Raw genomic sequence first — 19,542 nt, forward strand, 5'->3', positions numbered from 1 at the left:
GATACAGTCAATAGATCCAACTACTAGCAGGGCAATTGTAGGCACAGAGTGGTGAAGCCACTTGCCAATGAGGCACAGAGCCAGGATTCACACCCAGGCAGCCTGGCTCCTAGGCTCTTACTTCTGTGCTAGGCTAAATAATAATAGGTATCATTTATTTATACTATGATTTACTACTCTAACAGCAGCAGCTAACATTTCTTGGGTGCTCACTCTGTGCCAAATGCTGTGCTTAGCAATGTACAGACTAAAATCCTCCCCATCGCCTTTCCAGGTGAGACCCAGCCTTACCTCCACTTATGACTACAGATCAGTGAGGCTCAGCGGCCGGCTTGAGGTAGCGGAGCAAGCCAGCTGGAAGGCTGGGATTGAAGAGCAGGTCTGGGTGACTCTGAAAACCACACCCACTGTCACTCACTATGCAGAGGACTCATGTCCCCAACTCTCCCATAACCTTCCTCATGGCGGGACCCCCTGAAAGGGCCGGCTTTTGCCCCTTAACCGGTATTCGTTTGAGTACCTCTGAATTAAATTAACGGGAGCGACGTGGATCCTAAGAGGTAGCAGAGTCACTGAATTTTAGTTTTGAAATACAGCTTTGTCCTATGAACTAGCAGACCGAGAAACTCTACAGGTTAGAAAGCCAGGTGCCCCCAAATCAGCCTGGCTCAGCAAAACCCCAGACAGAAACCACCTAGTTTCACAAAGTTCTATTAATAACAGAGAACAAACAAGCAAGAAGAGAGCAAAAGGAAATATTGACAATACAGCCAGCCCCCCAGAGCTGGTGGGAGGGGGTGGAGAGCGGCAGCCCACACACCTGCTACCCTCTCACGCTGTATCACCATCACACAGAAATGACCTTACTGCTTCAGGTCCCAGAAGCTCCTTCTGAGAAACGGGGCGGTAACGTAGCGTCCCATCTATTTTATATTGTATTTTATACTGTCAATTTCTATACTATTATTTCTATTATTATTTACTATTCTATTATTAGTCTACTGAGAGAATTCAGATAAAATAAGCTAGTGGAAGTGCTCTGAGGAGCTCAACTTACAAATAAAAGATATTGTTTCTATCACATTTTACATAATACCATATAGATTTATCTCTCTTTTTTTTTTTTGGTTACGATACCATTGATTATATTCCCTATGCTCTTTAGTCCCTAAATCTACAGGTAGATTCATCTTGAAGAAAAATCACTTTACTCTCCTTCTCCCATGTCTGCTTGGACTATTTCCAGTCAATTTTACAAAAAATTCCATACCAGGTTATTTATAATCCCCATGTCACATTTTAAGATAAACTACATTTTGAAGAAAACATTGATTTCCTTAGTTTAATCTCCATAAATAATAAATAATGATAAATCTTTCCTAATAATAAAAATGCTTTCTAAGATTTAGCAATAGCCTAGTAGCAATAAGTTTGGGCTTTGGGCTTCTGGGATCAAATCCCAGATGTTTTTATTAGTGAAGTGACCTTGGGTAAGAGCTTGAATCTCTCCCTGCCACATTTTCCTCACCCATAAAATGGGTACAATTGACCTAAATCAGGGTTTGTTATGATGATCAAACAAATGGATCAAACAAACATCCTGCCTGACACATAGTTATCAACCAACCAATGTTATTGATTGTTATTATCTTAAAAAGAAAAAAACAAAAGGAACATATATTTTGCAAGGCCTTCTTTCACACGTTAGAGGTATCCTAAGCAAGTGTTCTGGCAAAAAAGAAAAAGAAAAAGAAAAAAACTTCATATTAAAATAAATAAAATTCTTAAAAAGATGAGCTATGAACAAAACTATTTTCTGCTTCATATAATTTTTGAAAGTCTACAAAGCTTACAAAATAATAGTACATGCTGAGATTCATGGAAAAGATATCCAGGGAAATATGGGAAATACAATAAAAATGATTAAGCATATATATATATATGCTAAACAAAACTGTTCAAGTAGGTAACTGAGCCATCATTCCAAAGGCCCCAAAGTTTGTTCCAAGTATGTTCCAGCAACCAAGTGTAGGGGCCAAGACTGCGAGGTGGCAGCTAGTTCATGCAAGGTTAAGTACTGATTAAATTACTTTTCCTAGTACTAATTTCACAAGCAGTTTGGAGAAATAAGTTTACTTGGAAATTGTGATACTGAACACTAATGACTGGAAAGCCAACTGCACACTGAAAAAAAGACAGCAATGCTGATCCATGGAAATGACATGGATGCCTTTGACAACTTAGAATGTTATAGTTTGAAAGGACTGTCTTGGTGATCTGAATATCTAACACCTGCCAGAATTTTCCAAAAGGAGCTAAGAAAGTAAAAGAAAACAGCAACAATGGTAGACTCTTAATCATAGGAAACAAATTGAAGGTTGCTGGCGGGGAGGGGGCTAGGAGGATGGGGTAACTGGGGGATGGGCATTAAGGAGGGCACGTGGTGTAATGAGCACTGGATATTATATAAGACTGATGAATCACTGACCTCTACCTCTGAAACTAATAATACACTATATGTTAATTAATTTAATTTAAATAAAAATAAATAAAGAAAAAGAAAAAGAAAACAGCAACAAAACATACACACACAATCAGGTATACAAATGGAGGTGCTGATGGATCCCTTCCATTCAAATTCATGTGAGTCCGGGAGATGAGGGATTTTCTACACTTCAGTTTAGAAAGCAAGTGATGGGAGAAGTAACACATACGGGGCATTAAGTGGCTGGACAATACCAGCTCCAGGTGGTCATCACTATCAGACTAATATCTGAAATGCCTATCATCTCTGGGGTCTGACAACATACCACAGTCACTAAGCTAAATATTTAAGTACTTGACACATTTATTCTTTTAATTCCCACAATAGCACTAAACACCTAGGAGGTCGTACCATCACCACTCCTAGGTCATAAAAGAGGACACTGAGGTTGACAGAGGTGAGGTGACAGGGCTAGAATCAAACTTATCTGGCTCTTAACCATCATGTTACTTAATCTGACTCCCCAGTCCCACCTCCCCATGCATCAACCCACCCACCACACAGTAGGCTCTTTTGTGGGATAAATACCTATTTTCAACCTATTTGAAAGGCAGCCAGAGTTAAGGAGGGGGAGTCCTGCCCCTGTACTCCTTTCCCTAGTGGCTGCTCTGGAAAAAAACAAGAGAGGTGGGATAGGAAAGAGACCACAGGAACAGCAGATCAGCTCAGAGACAGACCACTGGGGAGATCTGAGACCCAGCAACAGAACACTCCTGGACTACAAGGCATTCCTCCCTTCGAAGAGCTGAGAGATTATTCCTCTCAGACCATCCTGCTATCTGAAGTTCTCTCACTACTCATCTCTTGACCTGAACTTGAACTTCCCTGTACTTGACACTGCTTCTCCAGCCACTCGCAAGACTAAACCTCCGAGTTACACAACAGTGCTCAAAAGAGAAAATAGGCAGCTGCCTTACTTGAGGGCAAACATCAAGCTCCAACCTTTTGTTTTTATTTCTGGAGTTTTGTTAAATCGACTCAAATATAGAAAATAAATATTTTCTATTTAAATAAATTCTTTATTCAGAATCTTACGAAATCGACTTGATTTCTGGCAAAGAGAAAAGCAAATGAGGGATCGAGTTTTCCCATATTAAAAGGAACAGTTATGTAACCATCCCACATGGAAGAGCCAGGCTGAAGTCAGAATGATAAAAGACTGAAATAGCCCTGCTCCTCTCCACAAGTTAAGATCACAGTGGGGGATTTCACGTGCGACATACTTCTCATACAGCCTCTGTCCCCTCATGAAGGCCTTCACTTCATTGTCCAGAGGGAAGGTGCCATCATCCTTTCTAAAGCGGTAGAAGAGTTTGACGTCCTTGAACTCCTTATGCTCATCACACACTGAAACACAATATACACAGAGAGGCAAATAAGAAAAAAAAAAATCTTATTTAATTCCTCAAATGATGTGAGAGGCTAATTAAGACTTGTTTTACTACCTAATTTCCGAAGCACACTAATCTATGCTTTAGTACATGTATTTAGCACAGTACCTGGAATCAAGTAAGTGCTCAGTAATATTAGTTATCATCATCATCATCATCACCATCATTATCTAGTAAAATGGTCACAAAACTCAATGCATCATTCATGCCACAAATTCTTCTTGAGCATACTGGGGCAGACATCAGCCTCAAAGAATGTGATGTCTAGTGAGATAAAGAGAAATGTCAACATGTAATTAACATATGGCATGAGGGGGCAATGAATGAGGTGAGGGGATACTGCAGTGGGAGACCAAAGAAGGAGTAACCAGTAACCCCAGTAACCTAGCTGCAGGGAACGGACACTTCTCTGAAGAGCTTGCAGAGTGTAGGCAGAGACCTGAAGAATGGCTAGAAAATGGGCTAAAGTGAAGAGAAAGGGCATTCCAGCCCAAAAGGACATGTGGAAGGTCTTGGTCAGGGTTAAAGATTTCAAGGAGATGTGTTTATGAACGTTCATGGAACCACTGAGAGTAACAGAAAACTCGGAAACCTCTTAGATGTCCATCAGCAGGAGAATGGGTAAACATACCATGGCGTAATTATATATGGCATACGTAGCAGCGGAAATGAGCAAACAAGAGATATGCCATCAACATGGATGAATCTCAGTGTGTTGATCAAGTTGTAAAAGAATAAACATGCATTTTTATAATGATTTAAAGCACTGGAAGCAATATGATACCTTGCTAAGAGATGCCTATACAGAAAGGAAAAAGTACGAAGAAGCAAATGGAAATAAACCCAAATGCCTCTTAGAGGAAGGAAGGGAATATCACTGGGGAGAGATGCACAGGAGACCAAGCATTTTATTTCCTAAATGGGTAGGTTCATATCTGGAATAGAAGACGTGGTCTTTGGTTTCCTCCCAAGTTACCTCAAATGTCGGTGGCTACTTCACTCACCGTGATGAATGATGCCCCGGTCTGCTAACTTCTGCATGAGTTTGATTGCTGTCTCTCTGTCGGAAGCCTCTTTGTGCTCAATCAGCCAGTCAATCAGTTCTTTTGCGACAAAGCAGTTTGGGTAGGTTTTGAGATGATGTCGCCTATCTTTAATCACCTTTTCTTCATGCAGCCTGAGCCTGGAAAGAAAATTTGGCATCGCTTTAGGAATTTTAATGACAACACAAATCATTAAGCCAATCCCAGAGCTCAGGAACAAAGTGGAGTCTCTAAATGTATCAGAGTGCCATTCACATACCTGCATGTCCGTAGAGGGTTGTGACACTGTCAGAGCCCAGAGGCCCCAGAAATGATTCTACCCCCAGATCTAGAGATGATACAGGTCAATGGGAGGGGAAAACAACACTGGACAAGCTAGAGCTCTCCTGCCACTTGGAAGACTGAGAAAAGCTTTCTCGCCCCTCCTCTGATGAATGCCTTCTCTTTATCCCTCCACCGGTGGGCTTATGGCTTCAACCAAACAACAAACAAAAACTCTGAACACTCGCTGAAACCAGGTACTTTCTCTTTGTCACAGATTGCTCAAGGTCCACCACATCAGCATTCATGCATTTATGTAACAGATACCAATGAGTGTCTACCACCTGCCCATTACATATTTCAAGGCATTAGAGACCTAGGTCGGAAAGTAGCACAAAGATCCTGGCCTTTGCTTGTCCTGCTTTCAATAGGGGCAACAGCTAATCCTTCGGTGAGGCTTACTAGGTTCCAGGTGCTGATCAGAGCACATTCCATAGATGTTCGCAACAACCTCATCAAAAGTTATTATTACCAACTACACTTTTTTTTTTTTTAACTTACAGTAGAGAGAACCTCAAAGAGATTAAGTGACTTGCCACACAGCTAACAAGTGATGAAAATTAAATTTGCACCTGATGGTCTCACTTCAGAGTCTGACTTCCCAACTGCCACATCGTGCTGTCTCTAGCCAGGGAGGGATAAACAAAATATCCAGGAGAGATGGATTAAAGCTGTGGGACAATACAATTTATTTACAGGCTGATGGATTAGTACGGGGAAAAGTGGTTGACACAGAGCCTTCCCTTACTCCCTTCAGAGCTCGGTGACTTTTTTCCAAAGGAGTCTTAAACTTGCCTTAAAATTTTTTTTTTCCATTCGTTTTTTCTTCTTTTATCAGCCTGCATTTACTTTTTAATTCTTAAGGGTTTGAATTGAGTGAAACACGAGGTCAGCTTTCTTCCTGCTTTGCCCACGTGGTCCTATGCTCCTAACCTCATATTCTCAACTTCATTGAGAAATGGGAGTGCCACATGAGTAAATCACATAGTAAGTGTGTGAGTGAGGCAAGAGGCTACTTTCTTCCTCTGTAAAATGGAGGCAATTATGCTCACCCTATCCTTGGCCATGTTGAGGTTGGGTGACATAATGTCTATTAATAGCATTGGCACCCAGCACAGTGCCTGGCACAAAACAGGCCCTGACCTCCTTTCTTTTACTCCCTAAGGAAGGAACTAGACTGTACTCTTGCCGGCTTTTTGAACAGAGTTGACTTGATGAAATTTAATGGGTTTTGATATCCCAGGGGTTGTGAGTATAAGTTGGGAGCATACTGGGGCTCTGAAGCTTAGATCTCTTCCTTGCTAGACCACTGTTATAGGCTGAAGTATGTTCCCCTCAAATTCATATGCTGAGGCCCTAACCCCTGGTACTTCAGAATGTGACTATATTTGGAGATAGGCTCTTTTAAAAGGTAATTAAATTAAAATGAGGTCATGAGGGTGGCCCTAATCCAATATGACTAGTGTCCTGATAAGGAGCAGAGATTAGGACACACTCCTCTACAGAGAGAAGACCATGTGAGGATACATGGAGAAGGTGGCCACCTACAATCCAAGGAGCTAGGCCTCCAACAAACCAACCCTGCCAACACCTTGATCTCAGATTTCTAGCCCCCAGAACTGTGAGAAAGTACATTTCTGTTGTTCAAGCCACTCTGTCTGTGATACTCTGTAATGGCAGCCTGAGCTGACTAAGACAACCAGGAAGTGCTACAGCCTAGAGGCACCTGAGTAGTCTGCAGATGAAATGCTCAGCTGGGACGTCAGCAGGGACAAGGGAGAGGAGGACAGAAATGAGAATCCTAATACCTGTAAACTGCAGAGAAAGAAAAAAATCATGTTCATTGCCTTCCTACTCTATGCTCAGTATTCTACTAAGCACCTTCACATATGCTGACTTAATGTCTATGGCCTGAAGGTTGCATCCTCCCAAGTTCATATATCAAAATACTAAACCCTAAAATGTCCGTTGTGAGGGCAATCAGGAACACAAGACTAGGAATATAACACTTGGCTCTCGTCTTGACACTGCCAGCAATTCCAGAAGATCAAATTTCTGAGCAATCCTCCCTGATAAAATGGGGATAATTATACCCATGGTGATTACTTCATCACACAGTCACAAAGTTCATTAATGAAGATAAGGCGAGCATTTGAGCCCTTCCTGTGCGCTAGGCACTGTTTTCACTGCTTTATTGACATCAATCCTCATGGCAGCTCCCTGACGCAGGTAATGTTAAAACCACAAGGCCAACATAGAGTTGTAATTATTAATAAAAAATAAACGAAGCCTAATAAAAAACACGTTCCCATAGGCGTGCTAAAGTCTCACATTCTTCTGATTAATTCAGAGACAATGACACTGAGTAATTTGTTTAACATGCTCCAAGTGGCAGAATGAGAAACATTAATTCTTAGACGTGATGTGTGTCAGGAATCCAAGAATAATGAAGACCAATTTATTTAGAAGTTGAAACATGGAACAAGCTACCATATAATTTGGTGGAGGAGGTATATGTTATGAGCCAAAAGAGGAGTTTTACCTCCTATAAACTTTCCAACTTAAAAAAAATTATTAGGTAATATTTATCTTTAAATACTACAGTATAGAACCTTTCAATTCCTATCCTTTCATGAACCCACGCATGTTGCTAATTCTTGAGCATTCTTTGATTCCCACCAATTTCCACCCTGCATGGAGGGGAGAAGCACTAGACACTCTCCCTTCAGCCCCACCAGGGCCTGGTATATTTCCATGTTTAGAAAACTGAGCAGTCATCCAATGGAGGGAAAGAACTCTGGATCCCGGAGATGCTGATCGTTTTAGACACGTTACTGCGGTTAAAAACGTTCAATAATGGTGCTAGCATCTTTTTTTTATTTCATAGTCAGAAATACAGAATTCTAAAAATGACCATTAAGATTGTGCATCCTCGGGGGTGCCTGGATGGCTCAGTCAGTTAAGTGCCTGCCTTCGGCTCAGGTCATGATCTCAGGGTCCTGGGATCGAGCCCTGCATTGGGCTTCCTGCTCAGCAGTGAGTCTGCTTCTCTCTCTCTCTCTCTCTCCCTCTGACCCTCCCCACCACTCAGTCTCTCTCTTTCTCTTTCAAGTAAATAAAGAAGTCTTAAAAAAAATTTTTTTTAAATTGTGCTTCCCCGAAAAACTATCCCAATAAAAAGATAAGAATTTTCACATTGCAAACACATAACCAAGTGTTTCTGCCTAGCACTGTGGGCACTTAATATTTGCTGAACAAATGAATGTCCAAGGACACTAAGAAATGATGCTATTTTCAAAAAGGTAAGGAGGTTTCTCACTAACTTAATAGGAATCCCCACAACTTAGTAACCATCTATTACCATCTATCCTGCCTGGGGTGGATAGATGGAATTTAATCTAGGTCTTTTTACAAAACTATTTATGCTTTCCACTCCAGGGTAGTCAATTTCCAAAATTTTAATCCCTGTTGCGTATGAATGGGTGTTTTTCAAAAAATTATTTCCTTTTACTTGAACTAAACTTACCCCTTACATGTTTTCATTAATACACTAAAATGCATGGAGATTTCCAAAAAGGGAATAGAGTAAGGAATATTTCAAAGTCTTACAGAAAAATAGACATTTTGAGTAGCTAAGCCTCTCATGGAATATCAAGACTCCAGAAAATGCTGAGCCAGGGGCTAAAAGCCACACTTTTAAACATGGCATGTTGCCTGGACACATCAGTCACATTGTCTGCCTTGTCCAACACCCCCTTTGATTTAAAACTGCCTTCTACACCTTATCCACCCCAGGCAGGGTTCACGACTCTCGGCCTGTTTTCTTTCCATGTGGGGCAATGCCTGACTGAAAGAGCCCTTGGCCTATGGCGGCCCCTGCACATACATGCCCACGGGCTGTTCAATGAGACCAGAGGCACGAGATCTTACCCAACTCAAGGGACATAATCAGCTAAAGCCAAGCAGAATGGGTCCCTCCAAGATTTAAACAAGAGCTGAAGTTTTCAAACTCTATTTGTGCCATGGAACACTTTCTTCAAATGGAACTCACCTCAATGTCAATGTGTAAAACAGAGCAATGTGGGCTGTTCTAGCTAAAAGGCTGCCAAGTCCAGAGTACTTCCTGGTTTTCCCATTTGGTTCTCCCACGTACACCCTCCGTATCTCCGAGACTATCTCCATGGAATTCCTAGAGCAAAGGTGAATAATCCCCATGACTAGAAGACGCTGAGGGAAATGGCCAACCAGGAATGAGAGGGGAGTGGGGAGGCCAGTACAGCGAAGCTAGGAGGTGAGGAGAAAGAGGTCGCAAAACGAGGGACAGCAAGAGAGGCCTGTCCCTGGAGTGCCTTGGTTCCTTAGGTTTTCCAGTTCTTCCACGCTATGCCCGCTATAACCAGAACAGTACCAATCCCTTCAGGTGGCTGAGGAAGCCTCAATTCTCCGAATCCAAAAGAACCGCACCTACTCAGGCTCTAAGGAGGCCTTCCAAACTTCCTCACCTCTTTCTCACCTCCCAACCACAAACACACCCGCCTTGAAGTCTGGACACACTGGACTCTTCCCCATACCCTGTGCATGCCATCACCTCCCATGCCTCTGCTCAAGACAGAGACCCTCCTTCTGCCTTCAATAATTCAAAAAATTGTCTTTGCTCTTCAGCTTACAAGACACCTCCTCTGTGAACATTCCCCGAGCCTTCAAAAGCCAGAGCACCTTCTTTCCTCTCTTCTCCCACGCTATTTTAGTGCCACAAGTAAAACATTCATCCCACTGTATTACAGTCAGATGAGGAGCAGGATATTAAGGGAGAGTTGCTTATTTATTTGTATAATTCTAGTGCCTAGTGCAGAGTAGGGGATAGATTCTCACTGATGTGAAAAGATGAATTAGTTCATACAATGCACTCAGCACTAAGACGGCATAGGGAAGAACAGTCTTCTGACTACCAGTCCAAATCGATCCATACTGAACCACAGGGGAAAATAAACATTTCTATTTTAGCTGCATTTTCAATGCCACCAGCTAAGGAATTTAAATATGAAAACCACCTTCCCGTCCTTCATCTCAGACAGCTGGTTCACAGGCTTTAGATTCAAGGTGATTTTGTAATATTCTATTCCTGTCCAGCTAACCAGCTGCTGGGCTTGCATCAATTTCCTCTTCTAGCCCTAGGAGAACAAACACTACTGAGCACAGGGTGTTAATAATCCCTGCAAAATTACCCTCCATCTGATAAGAAATGCAGAAATTGTTTTTCGAAAAATAGCTTGCAAAGAACTGCACAGGTTGTGGGGCCCAGGGAACAAAGTTGGGGGGGGACAGAAAGCACATATTCTCATTTAAAAACAGCGTCATAAATCTCAGCCAAAGTAAACAGTTTAATTAAAAAACACAGCAAGCCAAACAGTAGGGCTGACAGTGTGAGCCTTGTGATTTGGGCAATAGAGCTGACATAGATGTGCTGTCAACCAAAGCTGTGGTCCTTCCCAGATGTTCAGTCAATATCTGTCCTTGGGGACCAGACAACTCAGAGAGAATCACTCTTGATCACCTACCCCTGAAAGGACCCGAGTCTAAAAGGGGGAGAAAAAAAGACAGGAACAAATGAAATCTAACCTCCTGCATTTTCTTTTAATGTTTGAGTTGACTTTACAATTAAAATTTTAAGTGATCCAAATAATACATGCTCGTGGTAGATAAAAAGAATCTCAAATAGGTCTAACAGGAAGCTGGGTACTGATCATGAATTGGTAATTGTCGAAGCCAGGAGACAGGCGCATGGGGGTTCATTCCTGTATTGCTTTGGGGTGTGTTCAAAATTTTCTGTGACCCCCACTTTTCAAAAGAAGCCAATGTTAATAGTTGCTTATGTATTCTTGCACAAAACTCCTTTGTTTGTACGTATAGCTATGTTTATGTATATCTTTATGTGCAGTACGATCATTATATGCATTTCAGGTAGTTTTGTTTCAAGAAGATGCTTGAATTCTCCCAACCTGATCAGAACAACAGAACAAATACACACAGTGATAGGAAGGAAAGAGTGTAAAACAGGTTAATGTAAATAGAGTATATGTGATTCTGGAGAGCCAGAAGGAATTGGTCTCAGATCACACACACACACACACACACACACACACACAATGCATGCACACTATGCAGAAAGCCACAGTGACCACCTTCAATGACAGTGACGACAAATGTTCCACCAGCAGGACCCCTTTGCAGGAGGGCTATAAGCAAGGGCTCTGTGAATCAGGAACCAAGGCAGAGCCATCAGCTCCATCCAGAGCCCTCCCAGGCCACATATCAGGTCAGTGCAAGTGCAGTCCTGTATGCTATGTGTCTTGTCACCACACAAATTGAGATGGTAAGCACGCCCATGAGGGGAGCATGTTTGATTCCAAGTCCTACATATCATGCACTCTATTTGAGATCTTGATGATGGCGTATTAGCAGAAATAATGACAGTTATTTCACATTTGAACAGAGCCACACCTTATCAGAGCTGAGCCTAATCATATCCCTGTGATCAGGAAGGCACTGTCATATTCATTTGACAGATAAGGAAGCAAGTTCAGAAAAATTAAAGGGACGTGCTCAAGTCACATTTTGATCAGGAATAGTCAGGACTTGAACCCAGATCTTCTGATTTCTACGTTTAGAAAGTGTTCCATGACATCAAACTTTAAATGCCAGAAGCATCTGTCTTCAGCCTATTTTATGCTCATGTAGACTATGGAAGAGAAAACGTTATGCTAAAGTGCCATGGAAAGGTAAAAATTTATGCAATTTATACATCCTACAGATACTGCTACCAACATAAATACAAAAGAAGGCATCACATTGTCTTCATGTCTGCATTGAGCCAATATTGGATAATTAAGATGCCACTCCTGGTGGGGGGAGCAGGAAATGGAGCTGGTGAGTTACACCATCCCAGAGAGTTAAGCATCAGTTCATGCGGGACATACAACAAACCCTTTTAATGACATGTGCATAATAGCTCATGAGGCCCTTTTAAATCTTTCATCTCATCTGGGAGATAAGAGGTAAAATACAGGGTCAAGATGGGAAGGTCCCTACGTCAGCCTTCCTTACCTCATTAGACCTGAGATTTTCACTGAGTTCTTCCTCCTGGGGGCTTTTTCCTACAAGGTCTCCTGTTCTGAAGGAACAAAGAGCAATTGCATCAACATCCCCAGCTCTGATCTCTTTCTCTGATAAGTCAGAAGTCCTTCCTGCCTGCAAAGCGCCTTTCCAAGAAGCTCCAAGATTTTTTTTTTTCAAATAGGTCATTATTTGTTTACACTACACCCAGGCGTATCAGGCCTCTAACTGCCATTTTACAGGTGAAGAAACAAGCCCAGAATGCTTCATTGAACTCACTGAGGACACAGAGTGACTCACAGGACCAGTACTGGTTACTGAGTCAACTGAATAGGTAGCAGCAAGTGGGGGATAAGGAAGTATAGCTTTCAGGTAAGAATAGGGACTCCGGTGTATTAGTCAGCAAATTAACTTCCTGCTCTCCTCATTCACGATTTATCCTTCATTCATAGCAGAGCTGTGGAGCCAGACGGACTGGGGTTCAAATCCAAGCTCCATCCATTATTTGCTGTGTAACTTTAGACAAAACTTTCAACTTCGCAGTACCTCAACTTTCTCATCTATAAAATGGTCATAATAATGTATGTCTCATATTGTGAGGATTAAATGAGATAACTCTATGTAAAGTGCTTAGCATATAAGCTCTCAGTAAACATCAACCCTTACTGTTATTATTATTATGTAATATATTTCATTGTCAGATTTCGCGAAAAGCACCCTCAAGAAGCCACTAAATATGTATTTCAGTTACTTTTTAGAACAAATGCAGTCCTCAAGTTGCTGACCATTCTTTTCCAGTATGTGTACCAGATTTTGCATTAAATGTGCTTAATATCTCTGGGAGTGAATCAGGGAACAACTGGGGTGAATCAGCAACTCTACCTCAGTCTAGCTAAGCTGCACTTGGCTGTTCTTCTTCGTTCAAGGATGAGAAAGAGCCCCCCATGTGGGGTGGCAGGTAACGCAGAGAAAACCAAAGGTTAGAGAGCACTCAGTCACTCCCTAAAAACACACGGAGGCCTCACTTCCTGTAAGATCTACTAAAGCTAATCTCACCCCTTTTGGGGCCTCAACCAAACTGATAACTAAAATCACTAACTTGTTTGAACAGGAAACAACCTTCAGTTTATCCAGTCCAAGCCCTCCCTGACATCACTGTTGGACAGATGGGAAAGCTGACACTTAGAAGTTAGGTGACTTGCCCATGTTCGACCCACTGGAACACTGACTTTGGCCTCCTGACTCAAACCAGACTCTCTGCTGAACGCCACCGTGGGACAGCCTGGAAACAGTGACTGATGCCACTCTAGCCCTTTGCTGAGGAGTGGCCCACTGATGGTGCGCTGGCCTAGACTGTCTGTGACAGCCTCTGAAGTCACCTGCTGTCATAGCCAGGCTGTACCCCCTCCTGAGGAAGACACTGCGTTCCAGCAGCACATTTAGTGTTGGAAACTGAAAACTTCTCCGAGAAGAAACTGTCTCAGGGCCTATTTTAGACAAAGAAAAAAATATAGAGAAAGATGAAGTACAAAGATCATGAAATAATAACTAAATACTGTTCACTGGACCCCTGAGTGGAATCTGAAGAATACCAGCCAGGTGCTCTGTGGATGGGGAACAGAGATTCAGGTTAGAGAAGGTGAGGGCAGTGATGCTCAAAGAAAGCCTTCGCTAAGATCACCGGGATGGCTTGTTAACCAGAGCGCTGGGCCCCACCTGCTAAGTTTCTAATTCAGTAGGTCTAGAGGTGGGCCCAAGAATCTGCATTTTTTAAAGGTTTTTTTTTTTTTTTTTAATCTATTTATTTGAGGGAGAGAGAGCAAAAGCAAGAGCATGAGCAAGGGGGAGGGTAGAGGGAGAGGGAGAAGCAGACTCCCTGCTGAGCAGGGAGCCCAATGGGGGACTGGATCCCAGGATCCTGGGATTATGACCCAAGCCGAAGGCAGAGAGAGACTTAACTCACTGAGCCACCAAGGTGCCCCAAGAATCTGCATTTCTAACAAAGGGCCAGGTGATGCTAATGCTGCTCTTCAGGGAGCACACTTTGCAAACCTGGGTTGGAGTGGAACAGAACCAACCAACACTGTGTTGCAGAATAAAAAGAAGAGTAAGGGGAGGAGGCTGGGAGAGAGTGACCATAAGGTGAGCGCTGAGCCAGCAGACCTTCCAGGGGCCGGGTGTGGTCCAGGTGGGACACACTCTCAGGGAGTCTGTTTGCAGGCCCTGGAGCACCCTCTCCAGGAAATCAGGAGCCTGTGAGTCTACACCCCACATCTTGCCAAAAACCCGTAAAAGGCTGACAAGTGAACTACCTCCGGGTTCAACCTATGGTGTGATTCTTAGGGCCCCTTCTTCCTTTAAATGTATCTCCCCACCTGCTCACTGATGCTCGTTCCTCCTTAAGGAGGAGCACAGCTGTCCATCCAATAAGAAGGCATAAAAGCCTTTTTCGTTTCTTAAGACAGGTCTTTGGCTGAGGAACAGGTGACAAGCTGACTCCTATTAAATGGAATTGGTTAAGCAGCAAGGATAAATGGTGGCATGGTATCTCTTCCCATTTTGACTAAGAGGAAGTTTAAAGTAGGAAGGTGCGTGATTTTAAAGGAAGAAGAGGAAAGAATTGGTCTGGCTGGTGGGAAGGATGCCCAAAGCAGAAGCCGGGCTCAGAAAGCGGACCTCATAGCCCTCGAAGTCTGGGGGGGAGCAACAGATACCAGGGATTGTGCTGTCCCTGGGAGAAGTCAGGGCACCTAATGTGTAGTGTGTGCGGGTCCTGTCCAGGTAACATGGCCCCGGCGGGATGGACTCTTAACCGAATTAGGACCTGAGCTTCCTAATTGGGAACATGAGGAAAGCGACTAGATGATTTCTAAAAATCTCTTTCAACTCTAACGTCTCTGTTTTTTATGGATACCCTGAAGAGCCCCCAGGGTAAATCCTCACTCACGGGATCAAAATAGAACAGGCCGTTTGGGGCACATTTTGTACTTAAAAGAGTTACCGCAAACCACAAGGCCCGGGAGCACAAAAGAGCAATTTCATTTCCTCTGGGCTTCCAAACAAGGATGAACATATCAAAGTGAATCTTGTGCTAAGCGTGCTGTACAAACACTGTCTAGGGTTACAATCATCTATATTCAGCTCACAGGACCGATGCTGAAGCTGCCAAAGTGCCATAGGCTTTGGGTGTGCAGGTCTAGGCCATGAGAATAGGAAGTTTCTTTGGGTTTAAAAGTACTTCGAGGCGCGCCTGGGTGGCTCAGTCATTAAGCGTCTGCCTTCGGCTCAGGTCATGATCCCAGGGTCCTGGGATCGAGCCCCGCATAGGGCTCCCTGCTCTGCGGGAAGCCTGCTTCTCCCTCTCGCACTCCCCCAGCTTGTGTTCCCTCTCTCGCTGTGTCTCTCTCTGTCAAATAAATAAATAAAATCTTTAAAAATAAATAAATAAAAGTACTTCGAGGGCCCTCAAAAGTGTTATGGGCGGGGAGGGGCACCTGGGCGGCTTAGTCGGTTAAGTGTCCGACTCTTGATTTTGGCTCAGGTCATGATCTCAGGGTGGTGAGATCAAGCCCCGAGTGGGGCTCTGTCTGCACTGAGCGGGGAATCTGCCTAAGATGCTCTCTCTCTCTTTCTCTCTCTCCCTCTGCCCCTCCCACCACTCAGGCATACTCTCATTCTCTCTCAAATAAATAAATCTTTTAAAAAAAAGTGTTATTAGGGACATCTGCAGCTATTGTGGAGGCTGCTTTCAGCTATGGGGCTTCTAAAAGATTTCTCGTCCAATATACATTTATTGAGCCCCAGCTGCATACCAGGCATGGCTGGAACAATTGTTCATGGGAAACTAGTTGCTGTAGTTCAAGGATCATGTAAATGAAACCCAGTGTTGTCTCTTCAAAATGAAAATGTTGTATTCTTTGTAGGGTGTGCGTGCACACATGCACACGCACACGCACACACACACACACGCACACCCCAAAATCTCCATAATGTGTTAAAGCTGAATCTATCCAATTACTTTCCTCTTCTTTTATTGCCTCTGTTTTAGCTCAAATGTATCACCTTCATTTCTGCCTCTGTCCCTATATGTAGCCTATTCTTTTTGCAGGATATGCCCCATCTCTTTTCCTATCCATCCGGTAAAATCTAGCTTAACTCCACCTTCTTCCATGATGTCTTCTCTCATCTAACCAGATATGTTCTCATTTCCCTGACTCCCCTGTGATCTATTTTCTACAATGCTCATGTTTACCCATATATTATTATTTTCTTATTTGCATTAATTCTCTTCAACTACACTACAAGTTCTATGCTTCTAGAACTATTTCATTCCTCTTGCATATTTCCCAGAGCATCTGGGACAGGGCTAATGGTAAATGATACTCAGTGTAAGGGTCTGGGTTTTCATCTTTGTTCTCAGCTAGACAGAAAGAAACAGCACAGTACAGAATGCAAAATTTGCATCTCTAGTCTTGGGCCCTTTAGTGGCTGTGTACCCATCCAGGTTGCAAATACTCAGCAGCACTTCAAAGCATTTCTGCTATTTCCTTTCTATTAATATGAAGGAATATTTGGGCCACGTGTGTGTTCGGTTTCCCCAGATAAGTAATGTTCAATGGTTCTTCCTTCGAAAGAGCCCACACCCGGGCATCTGGGTGGCTCCGTTGGTTAAGTGTCCAACTCTTGATCTCAGCTCAGGTCTTGATCTCACGGTCATGAGAGGCTGGGTGTGGAGTCTATTTAAAAAAAAAAAAAAAGAGCCCACACTATTCTCCACAGAATGTGTACACAGCAGGTGTTTGAGCTTTAGCTCAAGCTCTGTCAAGATCCAGGCAGGTCTGGACAGATGTGGCTCAGGCTGGTGGACAGGGCCCTCCAGGAATCCACTGACAGCTCAGCAAAGGAGCCAGACCACCAGAGACGAGGGAAATTGGGAGAAGGCTACAGTACCTGGTCAGCCCCAAGGACACGGAGAGCCGAATCCGAAGGTGCTGCGTTCACTAAAGTTTTGTGAAGCGACGGGCCGGAGGCAGCAAAAGGGTGACAAAGCATGCACAAGAAGAGAATACTGAGAGTCTCCGGAGCAGTGACACAAACACACATACACACATAAACACTGGGAGACGAGAAAGGTCACAAGAAGGGCTGCTGAGAAACATCCAAATTACTCCACAATAAGCATTTTCAGGGGTTAGTAGTCCCTTTTAGGTACTCAACACACTTACAACCAAATGTTTAGGCCACCTTTCATACCCGGGTGTAGTGCAAACACCAGATCCACTGGTATTGTGATTTTGTTTCTTTGTGACTAACAGAACGCAAGTAAAATGAAACTCTGGGAGAATGAGTAAGTCATGGGAATAAAAGGCACAGCATAGGGAATATCACCAATGATATTCTAATAGAGCTGCATGGTGACAGATGGTACCCACACTTGCGGTGAGCACAGCACAATGCGTAAACTTATGGAATCACTGTGTCATACACCTGAAGCTAATGTCACATTGTGTGTCAGCTAGACTCAAAAAAGAAAAAAAAAGTGAAACTCTGGGAGAAACTCAACCTAAAAATCTCCATTGCACTTACAACTATGTAGAAAACAAAACCACTTCTCAGGGCCACGTAATAAATACTCTTTCATGTACCTAATATCCCCCTCAGGAAAATCTTTGCAGACCTGTCAGAGACCCAGCTAGTGAGAAGAAACTACTAGCAATCTAGTTATCGGCTTATTCCAGGTTAACATTTTCCCTTTCTTAACAGCATTCCTGTGACCCTTGCAGGAACTCAACACACTTACAGCTAAATTTCCAGACAATGTATGTACCAATGTGGTCCCTGAAGATACTTGGCTTCTCCTTGTTCCTATTTCAGGAGGCTCTGGCGCATATAACCTCCTAGATGGAGACCCACACTTGCCTGGATTCCAGGTCACTCAGACTGAGGAGCAGAGAGAAGCAGAGGGACTGAAGCAGAAGCAGAAAGCCACCAGTAACAGCAAAGAAGGAATTGCATCAAGTGTGAAAGAAAGACTCAAGATGATAACTCTGGAGCATCCAGGTTTCTATGTATCTGAGTCCCACTGAGGTTCTACACAGTAGTAATGTCACAGTTCACGTGCTCAGCACACTGTGGCTTATAAATCACTGCCATACACTTCGTCGCATTTGATGTTTGCCAACAACCATGTGAGGTACTTGGGGGAGAGATGATTAACCCCTGCCCATGGATGACAAGAAGGAGGTTTACTATGGTGACTGGAATTACCACTAATAGCAGCTGCATGTAACATCTGGAACTTCAGATTTCTCACTTATCAAGACTCCACACCTGAAAGAGTATATCCAACCTCATTAAAAAAGAGTCTTTCTCAATGGTTATAACTGGTGATACCAATGGTTGACCCGTAGTATTATTTGCATATTTATGTTTTCCATGGGTCTTCCGTTATTTTGATAAGCACCCCCAAGCCCTCCATTTTCTCTATAACTCCCTATTTTGTTATGGTGGATAGGTAGGCATTTAAACCATGCTGATGGTTATATAAACAATCTGAAAACTTAGCCAATCTCAATTTAAAGTCCCAGACGCCCAGCATGGTTCCGAACACCTGTGGCTGCTCATGAACTATATAGCACTCTTTAAACCCAAGACTGTATTTTCTAAAGATAGCTAGATAACTGAAGATCTTGTCAGCTCTCAGCCACATTCTCCTGACAGCTGTCACCTGAATCATAGTGGCACTTGGCAACAGCTAGAACGTCACACTCTCTCAGTTAGGCTACCGGAGGCAGGGTAGAGAAGGTGTAAGTGGACTCTTTGGAAATCATTAAGCTTCTAGACAGCCTTTGAAAGACTTCTCTCAATTTAACATCACCATGCTCCAGCACCTGTCTCCAATACCGTTCCCAGCATTTGTTTTCTTGTGTGCAAGATGCTAGGAAGCAAAGCAAACAGGACAAACCCTCACTCTAGGTACCAAAAAGGAAATGATACTGGTGTTCTGTGAATTGGTGGGTTCTCTCTCCTGGTTTTTAAATGAGGCCCTGGCATCTGTTTAAGCCTGAGGTCTGTTCCGAGGGCACCCTGATGTACACCACAATTATATCACCCTGGGGTAGCTGATGAG

General features: G+C 43.2%; 1 protein-coding gene across 1 annotated transcript in view; it reads right to left on the bottom strand.

Annotated features, from left to right (window-relative positions):
* DEPTOR (DEP domain containing MTOR interacting protein) overlaps window positions 1–19,542 on the bottom strand; it is a 126,588-nt gene that overhangs the window by 81,309 nt on the left and 25,737 nt on the right. Inside the window, exons 2-3 of the mRNA XM_036080372.2 lie at window positions 4,941–5,119; window positions 3,769–3,892 (exon numbers count right to left, since the gene is read on the bottom strand). Of these exons, the coding sequence (XP_035936265.2) occupies window positions 3,769–3,892; window positions 4,941–5,119 (303 nt within the window). The remainder of the gene's footprint in view (window positions 1–3,768; window positions 3,893–4,940; window positions 5,120–19,542) is intronic.

This window comes from Halichoerus grypus, chromosome 5 (assembly GCF_964656455.1).
Source record: "Halichoerus grypus chromosome 5, mHalGry1.hap1.1, whole genome shotgun sequence".
Taxonomy (NCBI): Eukaryota; Metazoa; Chordata; class Mammalia; order Carnivora; family Phocidae; genus Halichoerus; species Halichoerus grypus.